The following is a 13,145-nucleotide window of genomic DNA, read 5'->3' on the forward strand; positions in this document are numbered from 1 at the left end:
CAATCAATCAATGTCAGACGTTGTCTGAAAAATGGATACGGCCCAATGTTGTGAGGGCGTTAAAATGGAACCTGGGGGCACGGAATTGCCTCACTTCTCTGTATGGAGAGCGAGAGGTTGAGGAGTAGAGATGGAGAGAGAGAGCATTAAGATGTATTGGTGCGTGCTTGTGTGTGTGTATGTTTTGGATAAAAGTGTCTGCTAAATTGGCTATTGTGTTTGCTTGCTCACTCCAGACGGTGTCAGTCCTCATTAGCCTATTAACCTCTTGGGGCTAGGTGGGACGCTAGCGTGCCACCCGTGGTGCACTCCATCAACAGCAGGTGCATTTCAAGAGCGGCAAATTTGAATCCAAATAAATGTCAAAATTCAAATTTTTCAAAAATACAACTATGTTACACCATTTGAAAGATAAACATCTCCTTAATCTAACCACGTTTTACGATTTCAAAAAGGTTTTACGGCGAAAGCATAAATTTAGAGTATGTTAGGACAGTACATTTACAAGAGTTGTGTGTAATGTTTTGTCAAGTCAAAGACAGGGTCACCAAAACCATAAAACCAGCTAAAATGATACACTAACCTTTTACAATCTCCATCAGATGACACTCCTAGGACATTATGTTAGACAATGCATGCATTTTTAGTTCTATCAAGTTGATATTTATATCCAAAAACAGCGTTTTACTATGGCATTGATGTTGAGGAAATCGTTTCCCTCCAATAACCGGCAGTCAAGTCAGCGTCACAAATTAAATAATTAAAATTAGAAAACATTGGTAAAATATTATATTGTCATTTAAAGAATTATAGATTTACATCTTTTGAACGCAATCAACTTGCCAGATTTAAAAATAACCTTACTGGGAAATCACACTTTGCAATAATCTGAGCACTGTGCCCAGAAAAATACGGCGTTGCGATACAGACTAGACGTCATGTTGGGGAGATCTAAAATCGAAAATACTATGTAAATAATCCATTACCTTTGATTCTCTTCATCAGATGTCACTTCCAGGTATCACAGGTCCATAACGAATGTAGTTTTGTTCAAAAAAGCTCATCATTTATGTCCAAAAATCTCCGTCTCGTTAGCACATGATGTAAGCCAGCCGGACTTCTCGTCATGAACGAGGGGAAAAAATATATTTCCGTTCGTTCAAACATGTCAAACGTTGTATAGCATAAATCATTAGGGCCTTTTTTAACCAGAACATGAATAATATTCAAGGTGGACGAATGCATACTCTTTTATAACGTATTGGAACGAGGGTACCCAACATGAAGTAGCGCGCCAGGTGTCTAATGGGACATCATCGTTCCATGGCTCTTGTTCGGTCAGATCTCCCTCCAGAAGACTCAAAACACTTTGTAAAGGCTGGTGACATCTAGTGGAAGCAATAGGAAGTGCCAAAATATTCCTAAACCCCTGTGTTTTTCAATGGGATAGGTTTAAAGTCAATACAACACATCAGGTATCCACTTCCTGTCAGAAAATGTCTCAGGGTTTTGCCTGCAAAATGAGTTCTGTTATACTCACAGACACCATTCAAACAGTTTTGGAAACTTTAGAGTGTTTTCTATCCATATATAATAAGTATATGCATATTGTAGTTACTGGGTAGGATTAGTAACCAGATTAAATCGGGTACATTTTTTTTATCCAGACGTGCAAATGCTGCCCCCTAGACCCAACAGGTTAACAGATGAAAAAGGTGCGTAATGTATGCTGTCCTTTTTAATACAGTAATGATGTAAGGAAGCGCTTCTGTATGCAACCATCATAACAGCTATAGAACACCCAGTTCCAGCTGAATAGATTATTAAATGAGGCACGAGTATAGGGTGGCCATTTTTCTATGAGCACAGAATTGGTCAAATGATTTAAAGAAGCGAGGCGTCGGAAAATATGAAACCTACCACGTTTTGATGTCTTGGGGCCCGGTAGTATTTCTGCCCACATGAAAGCCTACTTTCGCTAACTACTCAAATGCCGTATGTTTGAAATGTTTTGACCCATTGCTTATTCTTTCTATCAGCGGTTTTCCCTAGGCAGGTCACGTTAGGTAAAACTCCTGGCCCTAGAATACTATAGCTGCCTCCATGAATCCACACAGTGGCTTTATATTCAAGAGCTGCAGCAGAATGCTTTATCCTCCAAGAATGTTGTTGCCATTTAGATTCAACAGCGTTGGCTATTTAAAGCGTTCTACAAGCGTTAACCGTGTAGCCGTTGTGACATATGTGGGCCACCGCGGACCTTACGGTTACCGCTGCCTGCCCGCCTTGTCGCATAGGGAGCCTCGCCCTCCTCCACTTACCCCCTCCATCCCTCCCCCTCTTTTTCTATGGACTTCTCTCGCTCCAGCGCTTTCTAAGGATGCCTCCCTCTCTCTTCTCTTCCAGGGGAAAGGTCAACATGCGAACCACACGGAGCACTTCCCACCTGAAGGATTTGGTGAGTGTCCATCTTTTCTCTTCCTTCCATCATCTACAGTGAGGTACAGTGGGGGAAATAAGTATTTGATCCCCTGCTGATTTTGTCTGTTTGCCCACTGACAAAGAAATGATCAGTCTATAATTTTAATGGTAGATTTATTTGAAAAGTGAGAGACAGAATAACAACAAATAAATCCAGAAAAACGCATGTCAAAAATGTTATAAATTGATTTGCATTTTAATGAGGGAAATAAGTATTTGACCCCCTCTCAATCAGAAAGATTTCTGGCTCCCAGGTGTCTTTTATACAGGTAACGAGCTGAGATTAGGAGCACACTCGTAAAGGGAGTGCTCCTAATCTCAGCTTGTTACCTGTATAAAAGACACCTGTCCACAGAAGCAATCAATCAATCAGATTCCAAACTTTCCACCATGGCCAAGACCAAAGAGCTCTCCAAGAATGTCAGGGACAGGATTGTAGACCTACACAAGGCTGGAATGGGCTACAAGACCATCGCCAAGTAGCTTGGTGAGAAGGTGACAACAGTTGGTGCGATTATTCGCAAATGGAAGAAACACAAAAGAACTGTCAATCTCTCTCGGCCTGGGGCTCCATGCAAGATCTCACCTCGTGGAGTTGCAATGATCATGAGAACGGTGAGGAATCAGCCCAGAACTACACGGGAGGATCTTGTCAATGATCTCAAGGCAGCTGGGACCATAGTCACCAAGAAAACAATTGGTAACACACTACGCCGTGAAGGACTGAAATCTTGCAGCGCCCGCAAGGTCCCCCTGCTCAAGATAGCACACATACATGCCCGTCTGAAGTTTGCCAATGAACATCTGAATGATTCAGAGGACAACTGGTGAAAGTGTTGTGGTTAGATGAGACCAAAATGGAGCTCTTTGGCATCAACTCAACTCGCAGTGTTTGGAGGAGGAGGAATGCTGCCTATGACCCCAAGAACACCATCTCCACCGTCAAACATGGAGGTGGAAACATTATGCTTTGGGGGTGTTTTTCTGCTAAGGGGACAGTACAACTTCACCGCATCATTTGACGGGGCCATGTACTGTCAAATCTTGGGTGAGAACCTCCTTCCCTCAGCCAGGGCATTGAAAATGGGTCGTGGATGGGTATTCCAGCATGACAATGACCCAAAACACACAGCCAAGGCAACAAAGGAGTGGCTCAAGAAGAATCACATTAAGGTCCTGGAGTGGCCTAGCCGGTCTCCAGACCTTAATCCCATAGAAAATCTGCTGAGGGAGCTGAAGGTTCGAGTTGCCAAACGTTAGCCTCGAAACCTTAATGACTTGGAGAAGATCTGCAAAGAGGAGTGGGACAAAATCCCTCCTGAGATGTGTGCAAACCTGGTGGCCAACTACAAGAAACGTCTGACCTCTGTGATTGCCAACAAGGGTTTTGCCACCATGTACTAAGTCATGTTTTGCAGAGGGGTCAAATACTTATTTCCCTCATTAAAATGTAAATCATTTTATAACATTTTTAACATGCGTTTTTCTGGATTGTTTTGTTGTTATTCTGTCTCTCACTGTTCAAATAAACCTACCATTAAAATTATAGACAGATCATTTCTTTGTCAGTGGGCAAACGTACGAAATCAGCAGGGGATCAAATACTTTTTTCCCTCACTGTAAGTGTTGACTTGTCTATTTGTATCTCTTTCTGGAGTCCATACAAACCACTCACACACACAGACAAGAAACAGTTACCACTGTTAGTGTCAGGGTAAACACTGCCAATGCAAACTGAAAGTCAAGAACACTATACTCTAGCTGTATGTAGTTTGCGGGTGAAGCACTGTCCAAGTCTTTAAACTGCCATCTCTCCACAAACATACTCAAAACATACTCTACTATGGCAGTTCCTTTTAGAACACTGCATGAAGTCATAATAGGGTGTAGTCTGGGAAGACATGAAGTCAGGTTAACTGTTCTTTATCCATGACTGGGGGACAAGGAATTATGCACAAACAAACATATCTTTCTAGCTAGATCATTGCAGGAACTGTCTACACTTGAAGACCAACATGGTGCAATTGTTGTGAAAACGTTATGTTGTATTCAAATGATTAAAGACATCTTATAGCCAAAGAAGTACCAATTGTTTCAAAATACAATAACATTATCTCATGGGGAAATTAGCTTGGTCCGCATAGGCACAAATAACACAGACCAAAACAATGGTTAGGTCTAGATAATCAAATCCTTCAGGATTAGCAACAAGATTAGCCACTGCTGTAATGAATATCACTTAGGAATAGCAAATCATTAGCAGATATTAACTTTTATTTCCCTCTTCTCTTCCTCCCCCAACTCTCTCCAGTTCAACCCAACCCTGCGGTGTTGATGGGCAACCCCATCCGGGCGTTCACGCCGCCACTGGGGGGCACCCCTGGCGGCATGGGCAAGTCCCCCAGTCCCGTGCAGAGGATAGACCCCCACACGGGCGCCAGCATACTTTACGTGCCCGCCGTCTACGGGGGCAACATGGTCATGTCCATGCCACTGCCCGTAAGTATACTGCTACTGGGAATTGTAATTTATTGTTGAGGAAAGACTCTGTGGGTTTTGGTTTGAATTAATACATTTTTGTAAGTGTATTGCTTTGAGTCAGAGTTGGAAGATGTTGAGGAACGGGTTAACTGTGTGTGCAGAGCATACAGCATACTGTACACTCTTATGCATATGCATACTCGCACACACAAACTGACTTACACAGATCTTTCAGTTGGTGTTCGTTCTTGGTCTAAATGCACTGTTTATTTGAGTCAAGGAAAACAATACTTTTTTTGGTTGTAACATGATGAATCAGTCAAAGAAAAAACACGGACCCCTTATGCAATACTACATTTAATTCAGACTTGTCCGTTGGGCTTTGGTGTTATGCCGAGTTGTTAACGAAAACTCAGCAGCGCGTAACGATCGCTAATAGAGTGCCAAAATCCCCATAAGCTTGATTTCAACATGTTCCTTTTGTGTTTGGGCCCTCTGTCCACATCCCTCCTCATCCTCTGAAAACAAGACAGAGAACAACACGTTAATTGAGAATAATGACTTCTGTTAGTCTGAACATTTTCAGCTCGGCCCGCAGGGTGAGATTTCACACTCGTTATTCCTCGTTCAGTAATGGAAAGAAAGTCAACTCTCCATCTAACCCAATCTAGGCTGTTTATTTGCCCATTAAACCATAATGGCACATGGCTGATAGAATGAGCGTTTTTAATCAGGAGGATGATTTGGCACGGCAAATGGCTGTGTCGACACACGGAGGGGAAGGCTGTTTTTAAAATTATGTTCTCGTTAAATAGATGCCATCCTTTTTTATGTTCTTCACCGCACTGATATTGCGTGTTTTTGTGAAACAAAAGTGATTATTTGACTATTTTCAGGGCCATTTTTCTTTATATTTGAGGATTTTTTTTTAGGTTATTTAAAAAAAAAAAAATTTTAATCATTTTTTTGAAGATGCTTTTATATAGGAATTTGTTTATTCTATGGACCATGCAAACAATCGTAGAGTCTTCATTCCTTCACATACCAATGCCTCTTTTCTTTTTTTTTTAACTTTTTTTTTTAACCTCGTGGAAATTATGGATGGATGTGCTTTGTTCAAAATTGCCTTTTTCACAATGTTCATTTTATTCAGTATTTCTGCTCACTGTTGCCAGTCAGTTTGCATCCACTGCAATAAAGGGATATGTTTGACTCACCAGCTGGCCTGACAGGTGGCAGAGTCCAATCCAACATCTAACTGCTCTCCATCTCAGAAGCAGATAAATATTTTAACACACTGACTGTTTCCTCCGACCTGCATTAGGCACTGTGCTTTTCACATAGACCGTCAGCACATCGGGGGGGGTTGCACTACTCTAGACCATATTATATTTGAAATTATAAACTGGGTGGTTTGAGCCCTGAATGCTGGTTGGCTGACAGCCATGGTATATCAAAGATCGTATACCACAGGTACGCACCTCAGGAGTTTGGTATATGGCCAATATACAAAGGCTAAGGGCTGTGTCCAGGCGTTGCGCGTAAGAACATCCTTTAGCTGTGGTATATTGGCCATATACCACACCTCCTCGGGCATTATTGCTTAAATATCTAGCATGGTAGTTCAGCGCGACACATCAAGGCACGCTGCATTCACTTTTCAACACAGTATCTCCTGCAACTTGTCAGTTGTGAAAGTCTTAATGCATTTTACTAGGATGTCCATGAGAAAAAGGTATAATTTCATTAATTGGACTAGGTGCCAACATCACTCTTTAGGAATGATCTGTTACCTGGACTTGCACTTATTTGGTTCTAGCGATATTTTTATAATTTATTTAACAGGGACAATGCACTGTAATCAACATTTTTAGAATGAACTTCGATAGAACACCACTGGAATTAGCTGACCTGCTTCCTGTCAACCCTATCTGCTCTGACTAGGCATATTAGGTGTATTTGATGTGTATTGATGTGTGTGTGTGTGTGTGTGTGTTGATTTATATTGACTCGTATTGATGTGGTGTCCAGTCTGTCCCCATCCAGTTGCCGTGGCCCGGCTACCAGAACCGCTTTGCCATGGACCCACGCATCATGAGCCACCAGGCGGCCATGGCCTACAACCTGAACCTCTTGCAGGCCCAGAACCGGGGCTCGCCCATCCCATACGGCGGAGTCGCACACCCTTCCCCCTTGGGCATGGGCCAGCAGACTAGTCCCGACAAGGAGCTTCAGGCTGATTCCACCAGAAACGGTGTGTAGCAAATAAGTTGTAGTACTTTAATGTGGAAATGGGTAGAAACTGTGTGAAGCACAGAAGCTGAAAAGGTGTCTGCATTTGTTAACCCCCTCAGGTAAAATGGATGGGTGTGCAAAGTCCGAGCAGATTCGGCTACAGACACCAGAGAGGAAGACCTCGGAGATGAAGGACAAACCGGTACGTTGTTGTTAACTCGCTCTGTAGTCACCCTGTGGGCTTAGTTGGTGCTTTATCACAATGAGAAAAATGACTTTCAATACTCTCCATTAAATCCTCTATTTAGCAACAATTCAAATAATACATAATTTCAAAAAGGAGTTTTGCTTTGCTCACACATATTTAAGTATTGATATAGAGCGGTTGGTTGTTTAGCAATAAAAACGAGCTGTCTGTATACAACTATGTGGCAAAAGACTGGGTTGGCTTGATTGTTGACGGCATGTAAACTATATTTAGTCTCCAATGTTTATTGAAAACATAAATACATTTGCACAATCGGCACTTGTTTTCTCTCAAATACATCGTTAGTTGTTGGTTAGCGAGCTAGCGAATTTTAGCCATGTTAGCATGAATGTGACATCAGTCAAAACACAAAACAACACATGGTATCAAGAACAGGATAAAACTAGCTGAAATGAGCCACCTGCGATTCCCCACATGGCAGTTCCTTGTCATCATTTCTATCGATCTGGCCATCCAGAATCACAACAATACACAGACTTCTGCCCGAGTGAAGCATCGTTTTCGTGACGTTGTCAGCTAACCCATTTAGAATTGATAAATGAATTGGTATCTAAGTTAATATAGTTGAATTCATTCTTTAGAATTGCTGTATGGCTAAATGAGCAATGTGATTGTAGCTCAGCTCACACTGTGTTCAACTGCTCCAGGGAGAGTGTGATCCGGGCGGTGGCCGGAGTCTGGACTCTCAGACAGACGGACTGGGCTTCCCCAATGCCATGCTCCACCGCAAGGACAACTCAAGCCAAAGACCCCTCAACTACCACCTGGCGCCCCCCAACCCGGCCTTTGCCCCCCATCCCGTGGGCCGGGCCTTCCCCCCACAGTACCCCGGCGTGTCCAGGCTCCCCTTTAGGGTGCCGTCCCAGCCTAACCAGCATCACTCGGCCCAGCTATCACCAGCCTACGACAGCGGCAGGCACAACCCCTCCTTCTTTGGTGGGGTCATGGCCTCCCACAGAGTTGTTCCAGAGACTGAAGAGGAGGGGCCGGAGGAGATGGGGAATTCCATGAGGTCCCAGATGGGCCACCAAGGGGGGCACCACCCGGCCCTGTCGCAGCCCAGCCGAGTTAACAGCTTCGGGGAGGAGAACCAGGAAGGAGGCCTGGGAGATGGGATGGGTGAGTTCTACCATAGAGTTCATATTCTACGAGTGCTACTTTTTTTTTTGTCTCCTCTAACCCGGGAGGTTTATTCAAAGCAAGGGAACAATAATAACAACAAAATAGCAAACAGTCTGTAAATGTTGAATAATAAAAAGAAGCTAAAGAAAATTGTGCTTTTTCACGTCTGTAAATATGAAATACTCTTGTGATACAGGTAGGTATACAGGTATAAATGTATATCTGTGTGTGGCGTTAGTCTGGACTGTGGTTCAGGAGGGGCCCGTTTGGTCCACAGATGGTCCCAGAAGGCAGGCTGCAGGGCCGTGTCCCGGGGCCAGTCCAGGTAGGTTCTTGTCTTGACCATTCTAGCCAGACGGTGGTGGGCAGACAGCTGCCTATGTGGGATATTCTCCACGAAGACCAGGATGAGGAAGTCCCTGTGCTCCACCAGCAGACAGATTGTGGCCAGTCTCAGCTCTAGCAAGCACCAGTTACTGCGCAGGAAGTGACGACTCACCACACACAGGGTGTGGCGGCTGCCATAGAGGCTCACTGTGATGTTGTCCACGATGTCCTTCCCTAGCTGGAAGTCCCTGCTGTGCAGACAGAGACATAGGAAGGGAGGCCCCCTCTGTTCCAGGTTGGGCAGCAGCTGTTCCACCACCCAGCGCTTGTCTTTTCTGCTGTACGACACAAAGGCATCATAGCAGTACCTGGGGTTGGGCTTCCGCAATGCTTCCTCCAGCCAGCCTCGGGCAATGTGGAAGAGGGCCAGCTGATGGAGCAGGACCACCAGCATGAAGAGGAGTGGGCCCAGGGAGGTGCAGAGGAATAGGAAAAATCCCAGGTCCAGGGTACAGTTGGCTTCCAAGTATCTGCCGAAGTTCTGGATACTGTTAGCATTTTTGCATGTCAGCTCCGCTTCTCTGGCCTGAAACAAGATGACCTGGACTTGTTTTTGTCTCTGGGCCCAGGTGATTAGCCAAGCGTTCACAGCTGCAGTACAGGTGAGGGTCTGCGAATAGCATGTACCTCAGGCTGGTCAGGGATTCTGGGAAGCTCTCATCACGGTGAACTCCTAATCGATTCGCACTGCCAGCTGCCTGAGGGAGTGCAGGTCTCCGCTCAAATACTTCTCTAGACTTAGGATCCACAGTCGATAAGATTCAGGCACTCCGGCCTGGTCAGCTTGTGGAACATGATGGCCAGCCCTGGCTGCAGGTAAATGTCCAGTTCTTCCAGCTTCAGATACCTCAACTGCACAATCTGTTCAGGTCAGTCATGTCCATAAACTTGGCATAGAGCTTCGACTGGAAGTCAAACTCCTGCAGGGAGGGAAAGTGCTGCGACGTGAGACCCACACAGGAGGCGCTCTGTCTTGGCCGTGAGGCTGACAGCAGTCTTGGAAGGACACGGTTGGGGCACAGAGTCGTGTCTTCAGCCAGGTGATAGGTCCCTTTTGAGTGTCACAAAGAACACCAAGCTCAGCTTTGTCAAAAAGGGAAACTCATCTTGGTGACATTCTTCAACTAATGTATCAAGCTCAAGTTTCTGGCATGAAATCCAAAGCCAACAAGAATTATTGTCTTTATACCCAAGCAGTTTCTGACTGCAGATGAATTTACAGTGATCAAATTCAAGTTGTGTGATTGAGAGTTTGAAAACCGTCTCACAAACTGACTCGAAGGAAATGCTTTTCTTGTCAAAGGGAAAATAACCTAATCTGTTAATACCAGGCTGCAGAAGCTGTTTCTGTACGTCATCGATAGCGGGTAAATACAGAGATGAGATGATGTTTTCAAGGCATTTGAGTGCTCCTTTTTCTAAATGACGTGCATTAGGGAATGTAAAAAAAACGCCTCTTGAAGACGATAGAAATAAGGAAGCTCAAGAACAGCTCCTTTTTGTTTCAAAGCAGTTCTGGTGTCTCAAAATTACTATCCCGTCTGATGTAAAGTCCAGGCTCGTCAATGACTGTGACATATTGACAATCATACAAAACAAATCAGAGAGCTCCTGTGTACAGGTGTTGACTTTGAGTTTCTTCAGATCCCTCCCAATGCGTCTGGTGCCATCACCGAAAGCCTATAGTTATTAATAGACAGTTCCTCCAGGTTAGTCAGGTTAGTAAAGGTGTTGGATAGAAGTAATGAATTGTAACACTTACTGCAGTACAGAGTGTCTTCACCCTGGACAGCCCCTTGGAAGGTCTCAGGAAGAATCGTGGGCAGACAGCCCTGTTTGTAAAGGCTCTTGAGGTTGTCAAGTCGAGGCAGAGCGCCAGACTGCAGGACAGAACCTTCTCTTATCTCAAGACAAAGGGCATGGTAGTTTGACAGAATGATGTTGAGGTCGCATACATCCCAGCACGAGGGACTGAGGTTGCCATATGGGCAGTTAGGGTCAATGAAGTCCCAATCGTCTTCTCATAGAGGATACATTTGTTACTCAACCAACCCCAGGAATCAACAATCCAAGCTGCACATAGTCCAAACTGAACACCGAGCAGGCTCATCTTTCTTGTAAAGTAGACACTGGTTCAATAGAAAGAGGTTATGGTCACTCTATAGTTTGTCCAAGGAAATAAATGTTTTGTCCAGAACATTTATTGTCATTCATTGACAAATAAAGGCCTGCGTGCAAAGAAGGAAGCTCCTTTTTCCAATGGGACGAGACGTTGGTGAGATGGAATGACCTGGCGTTATTTCACCGCTGTGTCGGTTAGCTGTGTTGTGGCTGTTTGCATCTCCTCTTGATCTATTTACTGTATACATGTATAGCTTTTGCTGCCTCCCAGCAATCTCTTCCTAGTCTGTTTTTTGTATGGTTTTGTCCGAGAGGCTCTGGGGCACAGATAAGGTTATTGGTCACCTTGTTTTAACTTCCTTTTCTTCAGAATCCTTGAGGTGGTAGTAGTGGGTGTGTGGTCTAAGGTCACGTTTGCATAACCGATGGTTCTGGGCACTTCAGTGAGTGCCTCCTGTGGTGGGAGATCCAGTCATCAGTGTTGCCCCTCACTTTTTGTTTAAAGTTGAGGCTGGTATCAATTTCACACAGTTGTATAAAAGGTCACGTAATTAGCTATAGGGAAACAACGTTTTTGGACTTTGAAGGGTTCAAGTCACGGTTAATCCAGAGAAAATAGTGTTTGACAGAAATTCTTTATTTGAAATGGCTTTCTGAAAACAGCTTACAAAATTATCCACAGGGGCTCCCGGGTGGCGCAGTGGTCTAAGGCACTGCATCGCTGTGCCACCAGAGATTCTGGGTTCGCGCCCAGGCTCTGCCGCAGCCGGCCGCGACCGGGAGGTCCATGGGGCGACGCATAATTGGCCCAGCGTCGTCCGGGTTAGGGAGGGTTTGGCCGGCAGGGATATCCTTGTCTCATCGCGCGCTAGCGACTCCTGTGGTGGGCCGGGCGCAGTGTACACTGACCAGGTCACCAGGTATACGGTGTTTCCTCCGACACATTGGTGCGGCTGGCTTCCGGGTTGGATGTGCATTGTGTCAAGAAGCAGTGCGGCTTGGTTGGGTTGGGTTGTGTTTCGGAGGACGCATGGCCCTCGACCTTCGCCTTGCCCGAGTCCGTACAGGAGTTGCCGCGATGAGACAAGACTGTAACCAGTACCAATTGGATACCACGAAATTGGGGAGAAAAAGGGGTTAAATAAAAAATTTAAAAATTGATCCACTTATTGAGGCGCAGTGGTCTAAGGCACTGCATCGCAATGCTAGCTGTGCCAATAGAGGTCCAGGCTCTGTCACAGCCGGACTCGACCGGGAGATCCATAGGGCGGCACACAATTGGCCCAGTGTCGTCCGGGTTAGGGGAGGGTTTGACTGGCTGGGATGTCCTTGTCCCCGTCAGGCTCTAGCGAGTCCTGTTGCGGACTGGACTTCCGGCTTGGCTGGGTCGTACTTCGGAGGATGCACGGCTCTCGACCTTTGCCTCTCCCGAGTCCGTACGGGATGGGACAAGACTGTAACTACCAATTGGATGCCACAATCAAAAAATATATATTTTTGGAAAAATAAAAACTATTTGTCCACATACAGTCTCAAAATGTTTTGCATGTCAGCAATTACACTTTCAAGATATAGAACTTTCAAATTACAGCAAGTGTCACAGTATGATGCTTTTTGCAGCAACAAAATGTACCAACCCATTATTATCTAACAATCTTGCTCTCTTCTCCTCCCTCTTTCCCTTTCCCTACAACAGACCCCCTAGCTCTGGAGGCCCTGAGCCAGCAGGCGCGGCTGGGCCAGTGGGGTGAGCCCGGGCCCTTCCTCCAGGGCGGTGTGGCCTTCCCTCTGCCCCAGCAGCTGGCCCATCTGGCCCAGCCCGGCCTAGCCCGCTTCCCCCCTCAGCTGCTGGCACGGGCCAACTGGAGGATGAGCGCCGGTATGGAGGACGAGGCTGGCGGACCGCCTTTCACCAGGTAACCTTCAGGGCCGCGAGCGGCTTTCCCTTTGTCTTGTTCTCTTTCTCTCTCCCTCGCGCTCTCTTTCGCTCTATATCTCTGGCTGTTTCTCCTCTCTCTTGACCTCTTACACCCTCTCTTTCTACTGATTT

The 13,145-nt window shown here is 45.4% G+C and overlaps 1 protein-coding gene across 4 annotated transcripts in view; it reads left to right on the forward strand.

Annotated features, from left to right (window-relative positions):
- The window catches only part of LOC106585679 (probable helicase with zinc finger domain), a 73,189-nt gene that overhangs the window by 44,660 nt on the left and 15,384 nt on the right, over nt 1-13,145 (forward strand). For all 4 annotated transcript variants that reach the window (XM_014172153.2, XM_014172162.2, XM_045705950.1 and 1 more), the window contains exons 23-28: nt 2,407-2,458; nt 4,793-4,980; nt 6,994-7,216; nt 7,317-7,399; nt 8,113-8,584; nt 12,792-13,011. In XM_014172153.2, the coding sequence (XP_014027628.2) occupies nt 2,407-2,458; nt 4,793-4,980; nt 6,994-7,216; nt 7,317-7,399; nt 8,113-8,584; nt 12,792-13,011 (1,238 nt within the window). The remainder of the gene's footprint in view (nt 1-2,406; nt 2,459-4,792; nt 4,981-6,993; nt 7,217-7,316; nt 7,400-8,112; nt 8,585-12,791; nt 13,012-13,145) is intronic.

The sequence above is a fragment of the Salmo salar genome, chromosome ssa02 (assembly GCF_905237065.1).
Source record: "Salmo salar chromosome ssa02, Ssal_v3.1, whole genome shotgun sequence".
NCBI lineage: Eukaryota > Metazoa > Chordata > Actinopteri > Salmoniformes > Salmonidae > Salmo > Salmo salar.